Source organism: Pongo pygmaeus, chromosome 6, assembly GCF_028885625.2.
Source record: "Pongo pygmaeus isolate AG05252 chromosome 6, NHGRI_mPonPyg2-v2.0_pri, whole genome shotgun sequence".
In the NCBI taxonomy this organism is placed as follows: Eukaryota; Metazoa; Chordata; class Mammalia; order Primates; family Hominidae; genus Pongo; species Pongo pygmaeus.
Window position 1 is genome coordinate 116215886 of NC_072379.2, and position 21487 is coordinate 116237372.

At 36.4% G+C, this 21487-nt stretch overlaps 1 protein-coding gene across 1 annotated transcript in view; it reads left to right on the forward strand.

Annotated features, from left to right (window-relative positions):
- The window catches only part of CFTR (CF transmembrane conductance regulator), a 193483-nt gene that overhangs the window by 20547 nt on the left and 151449 nt on the right, over positions 1 to 21487 (forward strand). The window contains exons 2-3 of the mRNA XM_054495543.1: positions 5360 to 5470; positions 10157 to 10265. Of these exons, the coding sequence (XP_054351518.1) occupies positions 5360 to 5470; positions 10157 to 10265 (220 nt within the window). The remainder of the gene's footprint in view (positions 1 to 5359; positions 5471 to 10156; positions 10266 to 21487) is intronic.

Sequence of the window (21487 nt, forward strand, 5' to 3'; positions counted from 1 at the left end):
CAGGTGCTGGAGAGGATGTGGAGAAATAGGAACACTTTTACACTGTTGGTGGGACTGTAAACTAGTTCAACCATTGTGGAAGTCAGTGTGGCGATTCCTCAGGGATCTAGAACTAGAAATACCATTTGACCCAGCCATCCCATTACTGGGTATATACCCAAAGGACTATAAATCATGCTGCTATAAAGACACATGCACATGTATGTTTATTGCGGCACTATTCACAATAGCAAAGACTTGGAACCAACCCAAATGTCCAACAATGATAGACTGGATTAAGAAAATGTGGCACATATACACCATGGACTACTACGCAGCCATAAAAAATGATGAGTTCATGTCCTTTGTAGGGACATGGATGAAATTGGAAATCATCATTCTCAGTAAACTATCACAAGGACAAAAAACCAAACACCGCATGTTCTCACTCATAGGTGAGAATTGAAAAATGAGAACACATGGACACAGGAAGGGGAACATCACACTCTGGGGCCTGTTGTGGGGTGGGGGGAGGGGGGAGGGATAGCACTAGGAGATATACCTAATGCTAAATGATGAGTTAATGGGTGAAGCACACCGGCATGGCACATGTATACCTTTGTAACTAACCTGCACATTATGCACATGTACCCTAAAACTTAAAGTATAATAAAAAAAAAACAAAAAACTTCGGGGTCATTTTCCTATGTCACTATTCCTGTAGAAGACCATTTCTGTTAACTGTATAATATTCCATAGAAAATGTTTATAGTATAACATAATTCTACATGGTTAAAAAAAAAAAAATAGCCAGAACTAGGCTGGGTGTGGTGGCTCAAGCCTGTAATTCCAGGACTTTGGGAGGCCAAGGCAGGAGGATCTCTTAAGCCCAGGAATTTGCAACCAGCTTGGGCAGGCTGGTGAGATCCTATCTCTACAAAAACAAACAAACAAAGGACAATAAGAAAGAAAGAAATAGCCAGAACTTTGAACAAAATTTCTAAGTAGACCAATGTAAAATCTGTCGTCAATATGTAGTGGCTATGAATGGAGGTTATGAATGAAGGAGAAGGATGAGATGAACTAGAGGTGAGAGGAGAAGACAGCAGCGGCAAGTGAAAGGCAGAGCCGAGTTTACTGCTTTTTGGTTATTCCAGGTGTGTCTGCTTTGTCTCATGAAACACCTGGATGATCATTGATTTCTAGTGGAAGAAAAGCTGAAAAGTCCTTACTGTGCATTTAAACATTCTAGGTTTAATATACTCAGGGTTTTTCAAAAGAGAGGGTGGCTGGAGTTTTGCACTAACTAATATTTCATAAAGTATCTAAGTATAGATGTCTGGTTTTTTTTGTATTTCTAAGACTGGCTTGAGGTAGGCATGGAGAATTCTTTGTTGGGACATAATTTTCTTTCTTTCTTTTTTTTTTTTTTTTTTGAGACGGAGTTTTGCTCTTGTTGCCCAGGCTGGAGTGCAATGGCACAATCTCGGCTCACCGCAACCTCCGCCTCCCAGGTTCAAGCAATTCTCCCGCCTCAGCCTCCTGAGTAGCTGGGATTACAGGCATGTGCCACCATGCCTGGCTAATTTTTTTTGTATTTTTAGTAGAGACGGGGTTTCTCCATGTTGGTCAGGCTGGTCTCGAACTCCTTACCTCAGGTGATCCACCCACCTCGGCCTCCCAAAGTGCTGGGATTACAGGCGTGAGCCACCGCGCCCGGCCTGATGGGACATAATTTTCATTCAATTTTATTGATTTAACCTCACAAAATAAAATATTTCCTTAAGATGACTCTGTGGTCATTATTGGGCAGCATAAGCTTAATGGATTTTAATTATCATAATTTACCTTAAACCCAATTTCTATTTCAGGATATAAATAGAGGTTTATTGTAGTGAATCTTCCAGGAAATACTAAGTGATACTAATAATTATAGATGTTGAACTTAAGTCTTTATATTACTGAATTTGTTTGGTTTGATGATGCTAGGCTATGGCATTCTTGCTAATCAAAACGATGTGTCATGGTGTAACATAACTTATTAAAATGGGCACAGATAACACAGCAAGCTTTTTATAAAAGCAGCTCACAAATTGTGTTACTTTGAACTGAACTGGCCATTTATGGGAATGGTCACTGGGTTGTAGATATGGACCAAAAGAGTTACGTTTATATTTTTTAAAAGAGATTGAGGAGATTTATTTTTAAATTTCTTGAAAATGCCTTTTTTTGGTATGGTATTGACAGTGAAATTCTGCTCATTTGTAAATATAGTGTCATATTTTAATAATTTCAAACATATTGAAAATGCAGAATTTATTAATAGTGGGAGCACATTTTCCTTTTTACTAAATGTTCTACAGGTTCTTTTCTTTCCATCCACACACAGTGCCATTACCCTCATTCTAAGCCTTTCAAACATATGGCAGTAAGTGATCTGCTGCACTTAGCTCTTTCCAGCTGAGCTGATTTTTAAATTTTCAGAACATTTGTGAGCTAATTGTTAAACATGGCCATTATTAAAAATTAAATTATTTCAACTTATAATTAAATAAATTATATTAAAACAAAAGTATTAAAAACTCAAAAGTTGGCTGGGCGCACTGGCTCATGTCTGTAATTCCAGCACTTTGGGAGACCGAGGCGGGTGGATCACCTGAGGTCAGGGGTTCGAGACCAACCTGACCAACATGGAGAAACCCTGTCTCTACTAAAAATATAAAAAAATAGCCGGGCTTGGTGGTGCATGCCTGTAATCCCAGCTACTCGGGAGGCTGAGGCAGGAGAATTGCTTGAACCCAGGAGGTGGAGGTTGTGGTGAGCCGAGATTGCGCCATTGCACTCCGGCCTGGGCAACAAGAATGAAACTCTGTCTCAAAAAAAAAAAAAAAAAAAAAAAAAAAAAACAAAAAAAACAAAAAACAAAAAGGAAACAAACAAAAAAAACCAAAAGTTATCACTTCCTAATTATTTTACATTTTACTATTATCTATGCTATTAAGGTTATTTGCCTTCATTGTATTTGAAAGGTGGACTATATTCTATTGTACTTTCATTGTACTATATTCTAATATACAACTGTGTATTCCTTCCCAACTCTGTGTTCAATGACTTTATATTTGGTTGCTTTAAAATGGTGATGATGAGAATATTTATATCATAGAAATTGGCAAATGCCGTAAGTCAGTTTTTGTTTTTGTTTTTGTTTTCCGGAGAGGGGATTGTTAAATATTTGCCTGCATGCAACACCACTACATGCAGTCTGCTATCTTTTGTTCTTCCTGCTTTCAGGCTCCTCTCCCAGCTGTCTGTCTAGCACAACCCAGCATACCAAATTTTCTTAAATAGGGAAAGCTGAACATGGTAAAAGAATGAATGAAGTCAAAAGAATGTGGAAAAATCTAGGCTTTGCCATTTAGTAAAGTTTAGCATCTCTAAGCTTCCATTTCTTTATCAATAAAATTGGGCAATGAACCCTTTCAGTTCTACCCATTTAAGAAGATTTTCAAATGAAAACCACAACCTGCTCATGTTTATGAAGGCACTTTGGAAAGTGCTAAATACACAGTTTTTTATTAGTAGTAAACACTTCACCTTTTCACTTCTTGTCTTTAGTTTACAAGGGCTCATAATCTAAATTATGTCATAAATTGCTGTCCCAGATTTTTTTACAGCCTAACTGCCACCTGTATGTTCGACTTGCCTTCTGTTCTTTATGTTAGATACTGGGATAGTATGCACCAGGTGGGTGTGCCATCACTTTCTCAGATGATGTCCACTGAAGACCTTGCATGATCATGGCATTCATTTTCCTGCTGTATTGAGACTGGCCTCAACTATTTATTGCTCTCCAGGAAAAATTACAAATGAATCAGACTGGGCAATGAAGGCTAAACCTAATTATCGCTGTTTGTTAAAGACAGCTCTTGTTAAAATGCAGATATTGCAAATTAATGGAAAAAATATGACATAGTAAACCATACTCACTTATTAATATCTTAGTAAGGAATAATTGATGAAGTTACTTAACCTTAGAGCCCTAATTCAGTTAAGTTTTAATGAAGGACAAGTTGTAGAGATATCGAGAACCCAGGGCAGGCGCCTACTGAAGAAGTTCCAGACCAAGGAAGTATAAAGAAGGACCTGGATCCTTAGGGTGGGAGCAGTGAGGTTGGATATGAGGGCCACCTTCAAAGTTTTGCCCCAGAACAGTGTCAAAATGTTTGCATTTGGCATAGCCCTTTCTCTTTTTGTTCTGAATGGCTTTGCTAGAATATCTTTTCTATTATGAATTTATCTTGCTTCTCAGATATTGCTAAAGCACTCCCTTTTGAATTTTGGTGCTTTAACATGTTTTTGATACATTACCGAATAAGGTCTGAATGACACAAATTTTAGAACTCTCCAGAGAAAAGAAAGATGCTGAGGGAAAAAGCATAGGTTTGGGGCTCACTAAATCCCAGTTCAATTCCTTTCTTTAATAAATACATTTAATTTTACCTGAGAAAGCTCTCATGCTCTTGAATTTTATTTAGAAATTTCTCTTTGTACATGATTGATTTCACAATCCTTCTTCTGCCTCCTCTTCTATTTTTTTCTTTCTAGATTTTCCTATCTTTATGAAGATTATTCTGCCTTATCCTCAACAGTTAGAAACAATATTTTTGAAAATCACTAGGGTATCCTGCATAGTGGTTTCCCATGCCAACTTTACTAATTTCCATTATAAATTACTATTTATTGATGCCTAGAGGGCAGATGAGTGTAGCTGCTGTGGAGTGAGGAGACAAAACATAAGAAAGTTATGATCCTACCCTCAGGTAATGATTCAGACATGATAATTAAGTCAACAAATTGATAGAAACTAGTCACTAACTCTCTGGCTATAGTCATTCTTTCAATGAATAGCTCATTACTGAGTATACTGTGCTACAGTAACAAAATTATATAAGGCTGTTCTTTAAGTGTTGATTAAGTGCATGTCTTATTCAGAGTTTTTTTGTATTTGAAATGGAAGAGGCTGGACTTCAGTAATTTGGTATAAACTGCTAGTATATGATTATTCGGGGGCAGTTATTTTTTAAAGAATAATTTAAATACGGAATGTTTAGCAGTTTGTTTTTTCCCTGGGAAAAACCATACTATTATTCCCAATCCCTTTGACAAAGTGACAGTCACATTAGTTCAGAGATATTGATGTTTTATACAGGTGTAGCCTGTAAGAGATGAAGCCTGGTATTTATAGAAATTGACTTATTTTATTCTCATATTTACATGTGCATAATTTTCCATATGCCAGAAAATTTGAATTGTTTCAGATTCCAAATCTGTATTGGAGACCAAATCAAGTGAATATCTGTTCCTCTTCTCTTTATTTTAGCTGGACCAGACCAATTTTGAAGAAAGGATACAGACAGCGCCTGGAATTGTCAGACATATACCAAATCCCTTCTGCTGATTCTGCTGACAATCTATCTGAAAAATTGGAAAGGTATGTTCATGTACATTGTTTAGTTGAAGAGAGAAATTCATATTATTATTTAGAGAAGAGAAAGCAAACATATTGTAAGTTTAATTCTTATATTTAAAAATAGGAGCCAAGTATGGTGGCTAATGCCTGTAATCCCAACTACTTGGGAGGCCAAGATGAGAGGATTGCTTGAGACCAGGAGTTTGATACCAGCCTGGGCAACATAACAAGATCTTATCTCTACACAAAATAAAAAAGTTAGCTGGGAATGGTAGTGCATGCTTGTATTCCTAGCTACTCAGGAGGCTGAAGCAGGAGGATTACTTGAGCCCAGGAGTTTGAGGTTGCAGTGAGCTATGATTGTGCCACTGCACTCCAGCCTGGGTGACAGAGCAAAACCCTGTCTCTCTAAAAAAAAAAAAAAAAAAAAAAAAGGGAACATCTCATTTTCACACTGAAATGTTGACTGAAATCATTAAACAATAAAATCATAAAAGAAAAATAATCAGTTTCCTAAGAAATGATTTTTTTTCCTGAAAAATACACATTTGGTTTCAGAGAATTTGTCTCATTAGAGACCATGAGATGGATTTTGTGAAAACTAAAGTAACACCATTATGAAGTAAATTGTGTATATTTGCTTTCAAAATCTTTATATTTGAATACAAATGTGCTCCCTGGGAAGTCTTAAGGTATTGGCTACTGGCTATCAAACAAATGTAAAAATTGTATATTTTTGAGTACCTATTACATGCCAGGTAGAATATCTCCTCTCAGCCACTCTGAGTGGAAAGCAGCATTATCTCTATTTTACAGAAAAGCAAACTGAGGCTCAGAGAGATGATATATTTTGCCAGTTAATGAATGATGGAACCATGATTCCAGCTGAGGTCTGTATTGCCTTGCTCTCTAGGAATGGTAGTCCCCCCATAAAGAATTTCTCAGTTTCCTTTCCAATCAAAAGGTTAGGACCCTTTTGATTGCCAGTGACAGAAACCCAATTAACTAGCTTAAGTAAATAAAAAGAAGGAATTTATTGGCTCATGAACCCTGAACTGTGTGAAGACCTAGGTGGAGAACTGGCCTTAGGAACTCAATGGGACCAAGGACTCAAATGCCACCTGGTGGCATTTGCCTTATGCTGGTTTTATTTTCTCAGACCGGACCAGCTTTCTACATAAAGTGGGTCCCTGGTTAGAACTCTTTGCTCCTATCTTTAAGGACCACGAAAGAAGGAGCCCTTTGTCCTTGGCTAAATGTGAAAAATCCCAGAGACTCTTGAGTCACAATGCTTACCCCTTGGGCCACTCATAGTCTAGAATGAACTAGGCTGAGTCTCATGCCAACAGCACAGGCCTGATGCCAGATAAAAGGGAGAGTGAAGGGGGATAAAAGATAAGACATAGCTACTAAATTATTGCACCAAAGTAAAAACATTGAGTTGACTTGCAATTTGTTTCTTTTAATTAAATTCATTTCCTTTTTTTTGGCATTTTGAAGGCAAAGTAATATATTAAACTTTATTTTTATTGATTTTATTCAAAGAATTAAGCTAGTGGGAGTAGCAGATTCACACTTCTAAGATCAAGGGCCAGCTTCTATTATTGAACACTTGGTGTGTGCAAATGCCATGAGGTAGGGATACTTTGTTTTGTTTTTTATTTTTTATTGGGTTCGATCTCTTTTTTTATGATGTATCCCCAAGTGCCTAGAATAGGGCCTGGCATATGGTATATACTCAATAAATATTTGTTGAATGAATCCATGATGGAATGCGAAGTGGCTAGCATTACATAGAAACCTGTAGCATTGCTGGAGAGATAAAATATATAAACATAATCCATTGCAGGTATATTGACAAGTTCAAAATAATATAATGGATATTGAATATCTAAGTGTTTGTTGTTGTTGTTGTTGTTGCTGTTGTTTTTGAGACAGAGTCTTGCTCTGTTGCCCAGGCTGGGGTGTAATGGTGCGATTTTGGCTCATTGCAACCTCCGCCTCCCGGGTTCAAGTGATTCTCCTGCCTCAGCCTCTCAAGTAGCTGGGTTTACAGGCACCTGCCACAACGCCCGCCTAATTTTTGTATTTTAGTAGATGTGGAGTTTCGCCATGTTGGCCAGGCTGGTCTTGAACTCCTGACCTCAAGTGATCCGCCCACCTTGGCCTCCCAAAATGCTGGGATTATAGGTGTGAGCCACTGTGCCCAGCTTTGAATATCTAAATTTTAATTGGATGCTGAGGGAATGATTAATCAGAGTAGGGCTGGGTTAATTGAAAAATGTGATGCATTTGTATTTATGGCCAGATAGAGAACATGAATCTGAATTTGCAGAATTATCTAGCTTAACATTTTTTTCTTTCCAGTTTTCACTGTATCCCCCACGTTGATTCAATTTAAAAAAATATACCTATTTTACTTCAATTCAACAATGCTATGCCAGTACAAACCCATATATTCTATTATTTTCGTTTTGTTTTGTTTTTGTATCTCTTCACCCTGTTACTTCTTTTCTTATAAAATTGGTATTTGAAATTTATTAAAATATTTTGGAAGAGTGACATACCATTTTTGGTGCGTTGTACCTCTGCACTCTTGGGAAGTGACCCTGGCTTCACATTTCATAACTGCCTTGTGACCATGGCCCTCAAGTGGTTGCCAGATGGTTGAAGAACATTAACCTATCTGGCTCAATTTTGTGACCATGGATTGAATCCTCTACATAACTGCAGTGTGCAAACCACACATCCATTCCAAGACTGTAGTCAGGATATGAACTTTTTAAGAATAAAACTTCTTCCCTTCTGATCTGGGCCTGGTATGTGGTCCTACTAGAACCACATCACCCACTCTTGGTGCTAACAATTTGTGGCACCAAGTTGTTCAAGTTTCACCCATTAAAGAAATTCCCCGACCTTGCCTTCTCCTCAGGTAACTACCCCATTCTTTTTTTTCTTTCATAGCTAACATTCTCTGCTCTCTTGGTCTCTCTACTTCACTTTCATTTACATCTCAGCTCCTGAAGTATGGTTTCCACCATGTTCCTAAAACTACATTGCCCAGGGTCACTAGAGACCTCTTATGAAATATAACGACACCTTTCTACATTACTTCGGTGTGGACCACTTTTTCACATTGAACCCATTTTGTTGGTTTATGTACACACCCCTTCCTTGGCTTTCCCATCTGATCCATTTCTCCTTTGATGGAGAAGGTGAGTCTGCTCCATATTTAGCTTCTTACTCTGAGTAACCAAATGTTATGGATGGGAGGTTAGCTCTCTGTGTGAGAGAAAGGTGGAGAAGAGTGTGGGGAGGAAAATAGATGGGAAAAGGTAATTAGGCTTTATAGAAACGCTCTCATTAGCAAGCTTCTAGGGGATGCCAAGATCCATGCTTAGAGATTGCCAGGCTTGTCTTCAAATCTCAGCTGTATATTACTCCTTTATGTTTTTTGTTTGTCTGTATTGTTTGTTTTTGAGACAGAGTCTCACTGTGTTGCCCAGGCTGGAGTGTAGTGGTGTGATCTCAGCTCACTGCAAACTCTGCCTCCTGGGTTCAAGCGAATCTCAGTCTCCTGAGTAGCTGGGATTACAGGCATGCGCCACCATGCCTGGCTAATTTTTGTAGAGACGGGGTTTTGCTATGCCGGCCAGGCTGGTCTTGAACTCCTGACCTCAAGTGATCTGCCCGCCTTGGCCTCCCAAAGTGTTGGGATGAGTGGTGTGAGCCACTGCCCCGGCCTATTACTCCTTTAGAGTGATTTGGAGCCATGTTTACTTATGGTAACTTGACAGTAATGAGAATAACCACTGATGAAACGTAAAGCCTTTGTCTAATTGTTTACCTAGTTCTTCCTTGTGGTTCATGAAATTTTTCATCTCTGTACAGTTTGAAAATTAAGATGATAATATTTAGAGATTTTTATTCCTTTGTGAAGAGAAAAAAGGCTTTCATTAACAGAAATCAGTGGCAATAACTTAATAAATACAATCAGCTGGTGTTCCTATAGTATTTAAAAGAAAACAGAAAGTTTACTAGATTTCAGCCAGTTTTCAGACTATTTACTGTCTATTCTTACTATAATAGAAAATATATAATTTGATCCTGTTCTAATTTTTCAAAGACCCTTACTCTAATAAATGATTTTAGTCATTGAAAATGAAGTTTAATGATATTTTATGCCTCTGCTTTTAAAAACAAAGTCTAACAGATTTTTCTCATGTTAAATCACAGAAAAAGCCACCTGACATTTTAACTTGTTTTTGATTTAACAGTGAAATCTTGTAAATCTGCCACAGTTCTAAACCGATAAAGATCAAGGTATAAGGGAAAAATGTAGAATGTTTATGTGTTTATTTTTTCCACCTTGTTCTAAGCACAGCAATGAGTATTCGTAAAAGCCTTACTTTATTTGTCCACCCTTTTCATTGTTCTTTAGAAGCCCAACACTTTTCTTTAACACATACAATGTGGCCTTTTCATGAAATCAATTCCCTGCACAGTGATATATGGCAGAGCATTGAATTCTGCCAAATATCTGGCTGAGTGTTTGGTGTTGGATGGTCTCCATGAGATTTTGTCTCTATAATACTTGGGTTAATCTCCTTGGATATACTTGTGTGAATCAAACTATGTTAAGGGAAACAGGACAACTAAAATATTTGCACATGCAACTTATTGGTCCCACTTTTTATTCTTTTGCAGAGAATGGGATAGAGAGCTGGCTTCAAAGAAAAATCCCAAACTCATTAATGCCCTTCGGCGATGCTTTTTCTGGAGATTTATGTTCTATGGAATCTTTTTATATTTAGGGGTAAGGATCTCATTTGTACGTTCATTATGTATCACATAACTATATTCATTTTTGTGATTGTTAAAGGACTAGGAAATCTGGTGAATAGGTGTAAAAATATAAAGGATGACTCCAACTCCAAACACTAAGAAACCACCTAAAACTCCAGTAAGGATAAGTAAAAATCCTTTGGAACTAAAATGTCCTGGAACACGGGTGGCAATTTACAATCTCAGTGGGCTCAGCAAAATAAATTGCTTGCTTAAAAAATTATTTTCTGTTATGATTCCAGATCACATTATCTTACTAGTACATGAGATTACTGGTGCCTTCATTTTGCTGTATTCAACAGGAGAATGTCAGGAGACAATGTCAGCAGAATTAGGTCAAATGCAGCTAATTACACATATGAATGTTTGTAATATTTTGAAATCATATCTGCATGCTGAATTGTTTCGAAGAAAAATACTAAAAATTTAAAATATAGCAGCTTTAAATACTAAATAAATAATACTAAAAATTTAAAGTTCTCTTGCAATATATTTTCTTAATATCTTACATCTCATCAGTGTGAAAAGTTGGACACCTGAAAATCCAGGCTTTGTGGTGTTTAAGTGCCTTGTATGTTCCCCAGCTGCTGTCCAATGTGACTCTGATTTATTATTTTCTACATCATGAAAGCATTATTTGAATCCTTGGTTGTAACCTATAAAAGGAGACAGATTCAAGACTTGTTTAATCTTCTTGTTAAAGCTGTGCACAATATTTGCTTTGGGGCGTTTACTTATCATATGGATTGACTTGTGTTTATATTTGTCTTTATGCCTCAGGGATTTAAACAGTGTCTCCCATAGAAATGCCATTTGTGTTACATTGCTTAAAAAATTTCAGTTCATACACCCCCATGAAAAATACATTTAAAACTTGTCTTAACAAAGATGACTACACTTAGGTCCAGAATGTTCTCTAATTCTCTTGATAATTTCCTAGAAGAAATTTTTCTGACTTTTGAAATAATAGATCCATAATACATATTCTTATGGAAATCTGAAACCATTTGGGCATTTGGGGGTAAAAAGCATTTTATTAGTAAATTTAAATGAGGTAGCTGGATAATTAAATGTCTTTTAAGTTACCTTTGAGATGATTTTTTCTCAATCAGAGCACCACCCAGAGCTTTGAGAAACAATTTTATTCACAGCTTCTGATTCTATTTGATGTAATTTTTAGAAAATAAGTTTTGCTGGTTGCTTTGAATCAGGGTATGGAGTACAGTTTACTCTGATCCTATCATATAAATCATGTAAGTATATAACATTTTCAATAAGTAATTGTTGGATTGAAGTGAATGATATTTCAAGTAATTGTTATGTCATGGCCAAGATTTCAGTGAAACTCAAAATTTCTCCTTGTTGTGTTCTCCATTGCATGCTGCTTCTATTGATTGGTCTAATTAGAAGGCCCCTTTCTATGCTCTGCTTGGCTTGTAAAATAATTTATTTCTCTAGATCCCACCAACATAGTAGTTTCATGTATGCAAAAACACCCACCTAAATGTCAAAGTTTGTATGATACATGGACATATCTATAGAATATTTTTTGGTCTGGTGCATGCCAAAAAATAAACATGATATAGAAGAATGTAATATTTATTGAGTGCCTAATCTGTTCCAGTTCAATATGAAGGTCTTTATGCAGATTATTTCACTTAATTTTCCTAGTAACTCCATGGAACAAAAATTATCTCTAATTTATATAATAGGAAGTTGAGCGCGAGGCAAATTAAGTAACTTTCCCAAAGTTACACATATGGTAAATTTGAGAGATATCCCAGTCTCTTTAGCTCCAAAGCCTTTGACCCTTTCACCATACCAGATTATGATTGCTATTAATATATAATTATAATTATAATGATTGTATTTAGGTGCTCAACAGAATGGTGACTCTAGTAACCAGCCTTGGTTCTGCTGAGCTTCTCTGCATCTTAGGAGACACAGGCTACAGAGCTTGAAGGCTGAGGATTCTTCCAGGGTCACTTCAGGGGCAAATCTGAAGAAAGTTCACAACTTTCTTCAGGACAGGAATCAATAAGATCTTCTCACTTACTTATACCCGGGGGAGGAACTGTATGAAATCCACCCAAGAACCAGTCATGCTAAGGGCCAAGCCTATAGACAAAAATAAGGGATAGGAGAATGGAGTATGTATGGAGAAAGACTAAATTGTTCTTAAACTTCTCAAGCTTAAAAATATCCCAGCAAAAGAGGTCGTAAAAGCCCTTCATGGCGTATTAATTATCCATGCATGGGGGTGAGTGGAGAGGTACTCCTGAGCCCGAGGCTACAGCTTTGGAACTAGCAGCACCTTTGAAGGGGAAAGCGTGTTTCCACCATCTCAACTCCTACTGATAACCAATGGAATATTGGTGAGTAAAGGATCCTGGGGGAAGAAGCAGCTGAAATGTGTATGGTGAGAAGGCAGAGAGAAGAATATTTATATTGAGAATGGCACAAGTGTGATGAGGCTGCAGGTTTTTCACCCTTGTCATAGAGAAAAAGCCACGCTGACACCATGCAGTTTTAAATAGTGAGAAATTTGCAAATTGTTAGGTCTTAAATAATTTAGATAACCATAGTGGCCATTCAGATTAGTGCAGTTTTTTCAGGATATCTGATCTCTTGATTTCATTCTTTTTGTCTCTTATAAGAGTAAAAGAGGGGGAGAAAATTTAGCCATTATAGTATTTCTCTACATTTTCTCCATCCTTTTACATAACTTACACCAGTGCCTTCCGATTTATAGTATTCTTTATGGATATTTCTTCTTTTCTTTCATTGAGCAAGGATAAATGAGCCAGGGATTCTTGAAACTACTGTTAACACTTCTCTTAGAAATAAATGGTCATACTTTCAGAATCTCTACACATTCTTAGTCCCTCTAAACAATGATAGTTGTGGCATAAAAATATTTGGTGGGTTTCAGGACTGATAGAGGAAAGTACTATAAAATTGCTGTTAACTGTGAAAGGTTAAAAAAAAAGGAAGTTGCATCATGAAGGAGCTAATCTTTCTGAAGTACTGCTGTAGTTTTAAATATTATTAGCTATGACTTCTCACCATTAACTATGCACTTGTTTTTTCTTCATCTGACTCAGCAGCCAGATAGATGCAACATTGTCTTTAACATTTAAGACTCCTAGCAAGCCCGGGCACGGTGGCTCACACCTGTAATCCCAGCACTTTGGGAGGCCGAGGTGGGCAAATCACAAGGTCAGGAGTTTGAGACTCGCCTGGCCAATATGGTGAAACCCTGTCTCTACTAAAAGTACAAAAATCAGCCAGGTGTGGTGGCATGGTGGCAGGCACCTGTGGTCCCAGCTACTTGGGAGGCTGAGGCAGGAGAATAGCTTGAACCTGGGAGGCGGAGGTTGCAGTGAGCCGAGATCGCACCACTATACTCCAGCCTGGGTGACAGAGCGAGACTCCATCCCAAAAAAAAAAAAAAAAAAAAAAGACTCCTAGCATGGAAGAGAAACTGGCTGTTGAAAACCTGAATGTGAGAGTCAGTCAAGGACAGTTTGAGGGAAGCCAAGTAGAGGGAGCTCTGTAAGCAGATTGGTGAGAGAATATGATTATACAATGCATTTATTATGATAAGAAATTCAGAAGCGTTCATTCAAAAATACTCTTGATTCCTAGGCAGCTCTGGGCATATTTCTACCAACAAATTGAGGCATATGTCAGTGCAGCCTAGGTCAGACTACCTTTTTTCATTAAACCTCACAAAATTAAAGGACATACAGGAGAAGTCCTGGTAGTCATGTTGCAGACTACAGTCTATATGGCAAAGGAGGATCTCTGTCCCTTATGTTTGGATAAAAACATTGGGTAGGCGTTTGAATACAAGTCTACTGCTAATATGGGGCTAAGGTCTTTGGCCCCCTAAAGGTTTGCTGAAAAATTACTGACAAGAGGCAGATTGATAAGAGGAAAGGCACATAAATGTATTAGACATGTATACATGGGAGCCTTCAGGATGAAGACCAACCCTCTCAGTGCAGTATGGAAGCTTGTATACCATCTTGAGGTTACAGAAAGAATGGGGGTTTGGATCTTTGTAAAACAGGTTTCAGTGGCAAGACAGGTTATGAGAGGGAGAAAGGAAGAGACTTGGGTAGCAAAGGGGGTCTTGTTTTGTAGGTAAATCCTTGGCAGCCCACAGAGAAAATAGATGGTGAATGTTTCTTTTCAGACCTTGGCAGGTGTCAGATTCTCAGTTAATCTCTCCTAGATTTGAAAAAAAAAAAAAAAAAAAAAAAGGTCTAGAAAGGGAGAGCCTGGCTGCACTAACGCATTTTCTACAGATGCAAATTTCTCCCACAAAATACAGCTTTGCAGGTCCACTTCTATCTGCTGGGCCTGTGGCAACCATTTCAAAATATGTGAATGAAATATATGTGGGGGTAAACTGTTTTTATTTACTTCCCTAAAGAAGGGATGGTGTTCTCTCGGGAATTCTGTGCATAGAGAGACTGTGGCTTAGGCACTTTGATTTATGTATATCTCTTCCTGTGATTGGCTATCTAGGGACTGCTATCTCCAGCAAATCTTCTAAATGTCTGCCATGTAGAATTCCTTTCTCATCTTTCTGTCTCACCCCCTTATCTAGCTGCTTCTCTAACCCTAGAGTGACACTGCACTTCCCACAATCTCCTATGTCCTGAATATTTTACCCCATCCTAAACTCCATCTGTAACACAGCTGCACTTTCTTGTGCTGCCTACTGCATTGTACATCTTCCCCTTAGTTCCCATGATGCAACTCTGCCCTACCCCAGAAAATGTAATTTAATTGGTCTGGGATAAAACCTGGGACACTATCGTTCTTGAAATGTTCCCCAAGCAATTCTAATTATACAGCCAAGGTTGAGAACTACTTGTAGACAGGCATCAGCATGATCACTTAATGATTTGACTTTTGCTAGATCTAAGGTGAGGAAATTGGAGAGTGGTGTCCATAGGAAGAACTGTTTAATTTTTTTTATTTCTTCTTCTAAAAAAAAATCCAACAACAAGATACATGTGCAGAACATGCAGGTTTGTTACATAGGTATAATGTGCCATGGTAGTTTGTTGCACCTATTGACCCATCCTCTAAGTGCCCTCCCCTACTCCTTACTTCCCAACAGGCCCTGGTGTATGTTGTTCCCCTCTCTGGGTCCACCTGTTCTCAATGTTCAACTCCCTTTTATGAGTGAGAACACATGGTGTTTGGTTTTCTGTTCCTGTGTTAATTTGCTGAGGATGATGGTTTCCAGCTTCATCCATGTCCCTGCAAAGGACATGATCTCATTCCTTTTTATGGCTGCATAGTATTCCATGATGTATATATACCACATTTTCTTTATCCAGTCTATCATTGATGGGCATTTGGGTTGGTTCCATGTCTTTGCTATTGTAAGTAGTTCTGCAGTAAACATATATGTGCATGTGTCTTTATAGTAGAATGATTTATATTACTTTGGGTATTTACCCAGTAATGAGATTGCTGGGTCAAATGGCATTTCTGGTTCTAGATACTTGAGGAATCGACACACTGTCTTCCACAATGGTTGAACTAGTTTACACTCCCACTAACAGTGTAAAAGCGTCCCTATTTCTCCACAGCCTCACCATCATCTATTGTTTCCTAACTTTTTAATAACTGCCATTCTGACTGGCATGAGATGGTATCTCATTGTGGTTTTGATTTGCATTTATCTGATGATCAGTGATGCTGAGATTTTTAAAATATGTTTGTTGGCCATGTAAATGTCTTTTGTGAAGTGTCTGTTCATATATTTTGCCCATCTTAATAGGGTTTTTTTTTCTTGTAAATTTGTTTAAGTGCCTTGTAAATTCTGGAAATTAGACCTTTGTCAGATGGATAGATTGCAAAAATTTTCTCCCATTCTGTAGGTTGCCTGTTCACTCTGATGATAGTTTCTTTTGCTGTGCAGAAGCTCTTTAGTTTAATTAGATCCCATTTGTCAATTTTGGCTTTTTTTGCAATTGCGTTTGGCATTTTCGTCATGAAGTCTTTGCCCGTGCCTATGTCCTGAAAGGTATTGCATAGGTTTTCTTCTAGGGTTTTTATAGTTTTGGGTTTTACATTTAAGTCTTTAATACATCTTGAGTTAATTTTTGTATAAGGTATAAGGAAGGGGTCCAGTTTCAGTTTTATGCGTAATGGCTAGGCAGTTTTCCCACCACCATTTACTGAATAGGAGGTCTTTTCCTCATTGCTTGTTTTTGTCAGATTTGTCAAAGATCAGATGGTTGTAGATGTGTGGTGTTATTTCTGAGGTCTCTGTTCTGCACCATTGGTCTATATGTCTGTTATGGTACCAGTCCCATGCTGTTTTGGTTACCGTAGCCTTGTAGTATATTTTGAAATCTGGTAGCGTGATGCCTCCAGCTTTGTTCTTTTTGCTTAGGATTGTCTTGGCTATATGGAGTCTTCTTTGATTCCATATGAAATTTAATTTTTTTTATTCTGTGAAGAATGTCAATGGTAGTTTGATGGGAATAGCATAGAAATTATAAATTACTTTGGGCAGTATAGCCATGTTCACGATATTGATTCTTTCTGTCCATGAGGATGGCATGTTTTTCCATTTGTTTGTGTCCTCTCTTATTTCCTTGAGCAGTGGTTTGTAGTTCTCCTTAAAGAGTTCCTTCATATCATTTGTTAGCTGTGTTCCTAGGTATTTTGTTCTCTTTGTAGTGATTGTGAATGGGAGTTCATTCATGATTTGCCTCTCTGCTTCCTGTTGTTGGTGTAAACAAAATTCATTTCTTGTTCTTATTTGTGAAATTTTGGAATCAAGTCTATTTTCAAATTAGAAATTGCTTGTGATAATGGTTTTGCAACTTAGACTGGATATGAGACGATGAGATATTAGTTCTTTCATTCCTTTGTAGGAATATGGTGCATCTTGCATTCTTTTAGCTAACTAGTATCCTTTAATGACTAATGAATATGATATGGTGAAACAAAGTAAAATATATATGATGCACTAAGTATGCATTGTTTCCAAAGGTTCAGCATTTTTTTTTTGTCGACTTTGCTGGGATCTGCTTTATGCACTGATAACATAAACTTATTTTATGATCTTAAGCAAATAAAGAAACTTGTCTGGACCTCAGTTGCCTTAACTGTACAATTGAGGGAAACTGTATAGTATAGCTATAGTACGGTATACCATCTTTACTGTCACTTCCATCTTTTAAATTATGTGTATATAAGATGGGGCCTAGAGAAATGGTATTTATCTTAAATTACAGTGATACTAGCTTATAACTTAATTTGCTAGGTCATGTTGAACTGATAACAATGTGTGAACTGATGAGCAACTGAGAAGTAACCAGGTTGTGTTATAACAGTTTGTTTTTGATTTAGGGTTATCAATAAGGGTGGCAGTGGGGAGGGGACTTTGGAGTCCAACTGTCTAGTTCAAATATTAGTTTTTGTTTATTTTTATTTTTAATTTTTGTGGGTACATAGTAGGTGTATATATTTATGGGGTACATGTGATGTTTTCATATAGGCATGCAATGTGAAATAAGCACATCATGGAGAATGGGGTATCCATCCCCTCAAACACTTATCTTTTGAGTTACCAACAATCCAATTACACTCTTTAAGTTATCAAATCACAGTTTTGCCAGCTACTAGCCATGTGATTTTGGATAGGTTACTTAAATTCTCTTCATCTCAATTTCATTATTGTAAAGTGGAGATAATGATAGCACTTTTTTTTTCTCTTTCTTTTTTCTTTTATTTTTATTATTATACTTTAAGTTCTGGGATACATGTGCAGAATGTGTAGGTTTGTTACATAGGTATCAACAACTCTATAAAACATGTTCTATCCAGCAAAAGAAACTATCATCAGAGTGAACAGGCAACTTACAGAATGGGAGAAAATGTTTGCAATCTAGATGGCGATTGCAATAGCAGTTTGCTGCACCCATCAACCCGTCATCTACATTAGGTATTTCTCCTAATGCTATCCCTCCCCGTGCTCCCCACCCGCTCACAGGCCCCTGTGTGTGATGTTCCCCTCCCCGTGTCCATGTGTTCTCATTGTTCAACTCCCACTTATGAGTGAGAACATATGGTGTTTGGTTTTCTGTTCTTGTGTTGGTTTGCTGAGAATGATGGCTTCCAGCTTCATCCATGTTCCTGCAAGGACATGAACTCATCCTTTTTTATGGCTGTATAGTATTCCATGGTGTATATATGCCACATTTTCTTTATCCAGTCTATCATTGGCGGACATTTGAGTTGGTTCCAAGTCTTTGCTATTGTGAATGCTGCGGCAATGAACATACATGTGCATATGTCTTTCTAGTCAAATAAGTTATAATCCTTTGGGTATATACCCAGTAATGGGATTGCTGGGTCAAATGGTATTTCTGGTTCTAGATCCTTGAGGAATCGCCACACTGTCTTCCACAATGGTTGAATTAATTTATGCTCCCACCAACAGTGTAAAAGCATTCCTATTTCTCCACATCCTCTCCAGCACCTGTTGTTTCCTGACTTTTGAATGATTGCCATTCTAACTGGTGTGAGATGGTATCTCATTGTGGTTTTGATTTGCATTTCTCTAATGACTAGTGATGATGAGCTTCTTTTCATATGTTTGTTGGCTGCATAAATGTCTTCTTTTGAGAAGTGTCTGTTCATATCCTTTGCCCACTTTTTGATGGGGTTGTTTGTTTTTTTCCTGTAAATTTGTTTAAGTTCCTTGTAGATTTTGGATATTAGCCCTTTGTCAGGTGGATAGATTGCAAACATTTTCTCCCATTCTGTAAGTTGCCTGTTCACTCTGATGATAGTTTCTTTTGCTGGATAGAACATGTTTTATAGAGTTGTTGTGAGAATTAAATGCATTAAGCACATAGAATAGATTCTGGTACATAGCAAGTGCTCTCTCTCTATGCATATGGAACTCTATATATAGTTAGTGCAAAAGTAATTGTGGTTTTCACCATTGAAAGTAATGGCAAAGACCATAATTACCTTTTCACCAATTTAAATATATGAAAGGAATATATATATAAAACCTATATATATGTCACATATATGTCTCTAACCTATTATTATAATATATAATATAACATATATTATAATTATAATTGTATATAACATGTTATATAATATAGTAATATTTATTTTAAATAAATATATAATACTATAAATAACATAATAATTTATACATATGATTATAATATAATATATAATAGGCTATATTATATATTATATTATAATATATACATATGTGTATACATATGTCTTTCGTAGACTTAAATATATAGCAGCAATAATAGGTTAGAAAATAGCAAACATATATATATAAACATATATACATATAGAAAACATATATATAAAATATATATATATATATATATGTTTTCTGCCTTTTATTTTTAGAGACAGGGTCTCATCATGTTGCCCAGGCTGGTCTCAAACTCCTGGGCTCAAGTGATCTTACTGCTTTGGCCTCCCGAAGTGCTGGGATTTCAGACGTGAGACACTGCACCCAGTCCAGTCCCTATATTTTTAAATAGACTCTCTACCTAAGTGCACAAATACTCGTTATTTAAATTTAGTTATTTCTGTATATATGCTATAAGCAAATCTTGTAGCACCAGTTTGATTTTTGTAAGGCACAAGAATATATTTTACTAATGCTTTAAAATGACAGCTAGATTCTAGTATTACTTTAGAAATTAAAATTAATATTTTAACACATCTTTCATTATTGTGTTATCTGAACCAAACCTATTATTGCTGCTATTTCAGCAAATCCAGGGGCTTTTTCTTATAAAATATGAAGAATATAGCTTAGATTTCTAGTGAAGATGTTACCAGTAATAATTAATAAAATCAGTAAGCACTAAAAGGAAAATACCAAAACCAAAACATTTTGAATTAGTCATTGAATCTAAAAGAAAGGTAGATTTTTTTTTTGAGATTCTGTTCTAGGTGTGGTATATGTGTATTTTTGCAAAAACTATAAACAATTGTTGCAAAATGAAGGAAATATTTAAAAATAAACCTCTTAATTCATCAGTGGATTAAGCATGAATATGTTTTTATTTTCTATGATGAATATGGAAAAATTCATTTCCTTAGCAATTTGTATGAAGCCAAAAACTATTGTCAGACTCTGCTGTATCAAAATCGACAAAAAATTGACACTCACTTTTACCCTGCCAAAAGCAAAATCTTAAACTTTTGCTTTAGTATATAAGCCAGCATTCGCTGTATCCTATGATAGGTTCTGAGTGTAGGTGTATTTGCTTTCTTCCATTTTTTGTATGCATGTTTTCTTTTTATTTATTATTGTAAGTTATATGAAATTTTTATCCAAATTTTTATTTGTTTTCTGATTAATAATCAGAATAATCAGATAATTACTGGTAAATTTGATGTTAATCCTTCCAGCTTTTTCCCATGGGAATTTATAATTAATAAAGGGGAGAGGTCATCATTACATAATGTGCTATTAATCTGCTTCTCCCTTTAATGTGTTGTGAATGCCTTTCCATGTCATTAGATGTTTTTCTACCTAGTTACTTTCGTGAATCATATGGCTGTACCATGATTTATTTAATCAGTTTTTCATCATTGAGTATGTAAATTGCCTCAATTTTTTTACTACTATAAAAGGTTCTTCAGTACACACCCCTTTAAAAGCTGACTCTTAGAAGGTGTTCTTGACTCTCTACCTAAATGTACAAATACAAATAAATTGCTTTCCAGAAAAGGTGCACTACTAATTTACTTTCCTGATACTAAACTATGAAAATTCAGTCCTAACAATAGATATTTAAAAAAAGTTTTAAAAATGCCAAGTGAAAAAGAGCATATTATTATTTTCATTTGCATTACTTTTGGTTCCTAGTGAGTTTAATCTATTTTTGTATATGAATTATGCATTTGTATTTCTTTTTGTGTGTGTGAATTGCCTTTTATGTTCTTTGTGTGTTTTTATTTTGGTGTATTCGTCTCTTTCTTGATACATGAGAGAATATTTTCCCCAGCCTGTCAATTGCCTTGTAATTTTGTTTCTAGTGAGTTTTTTTTTTTTTTTTTAACAATTAAAAGCTTTAATTTTTGAAAAATTTGCTGGCAAATCTATATCTTTTTCTTTGTTTTCTGCTTTGACATTATTCTTTTATAAAGGCCTAT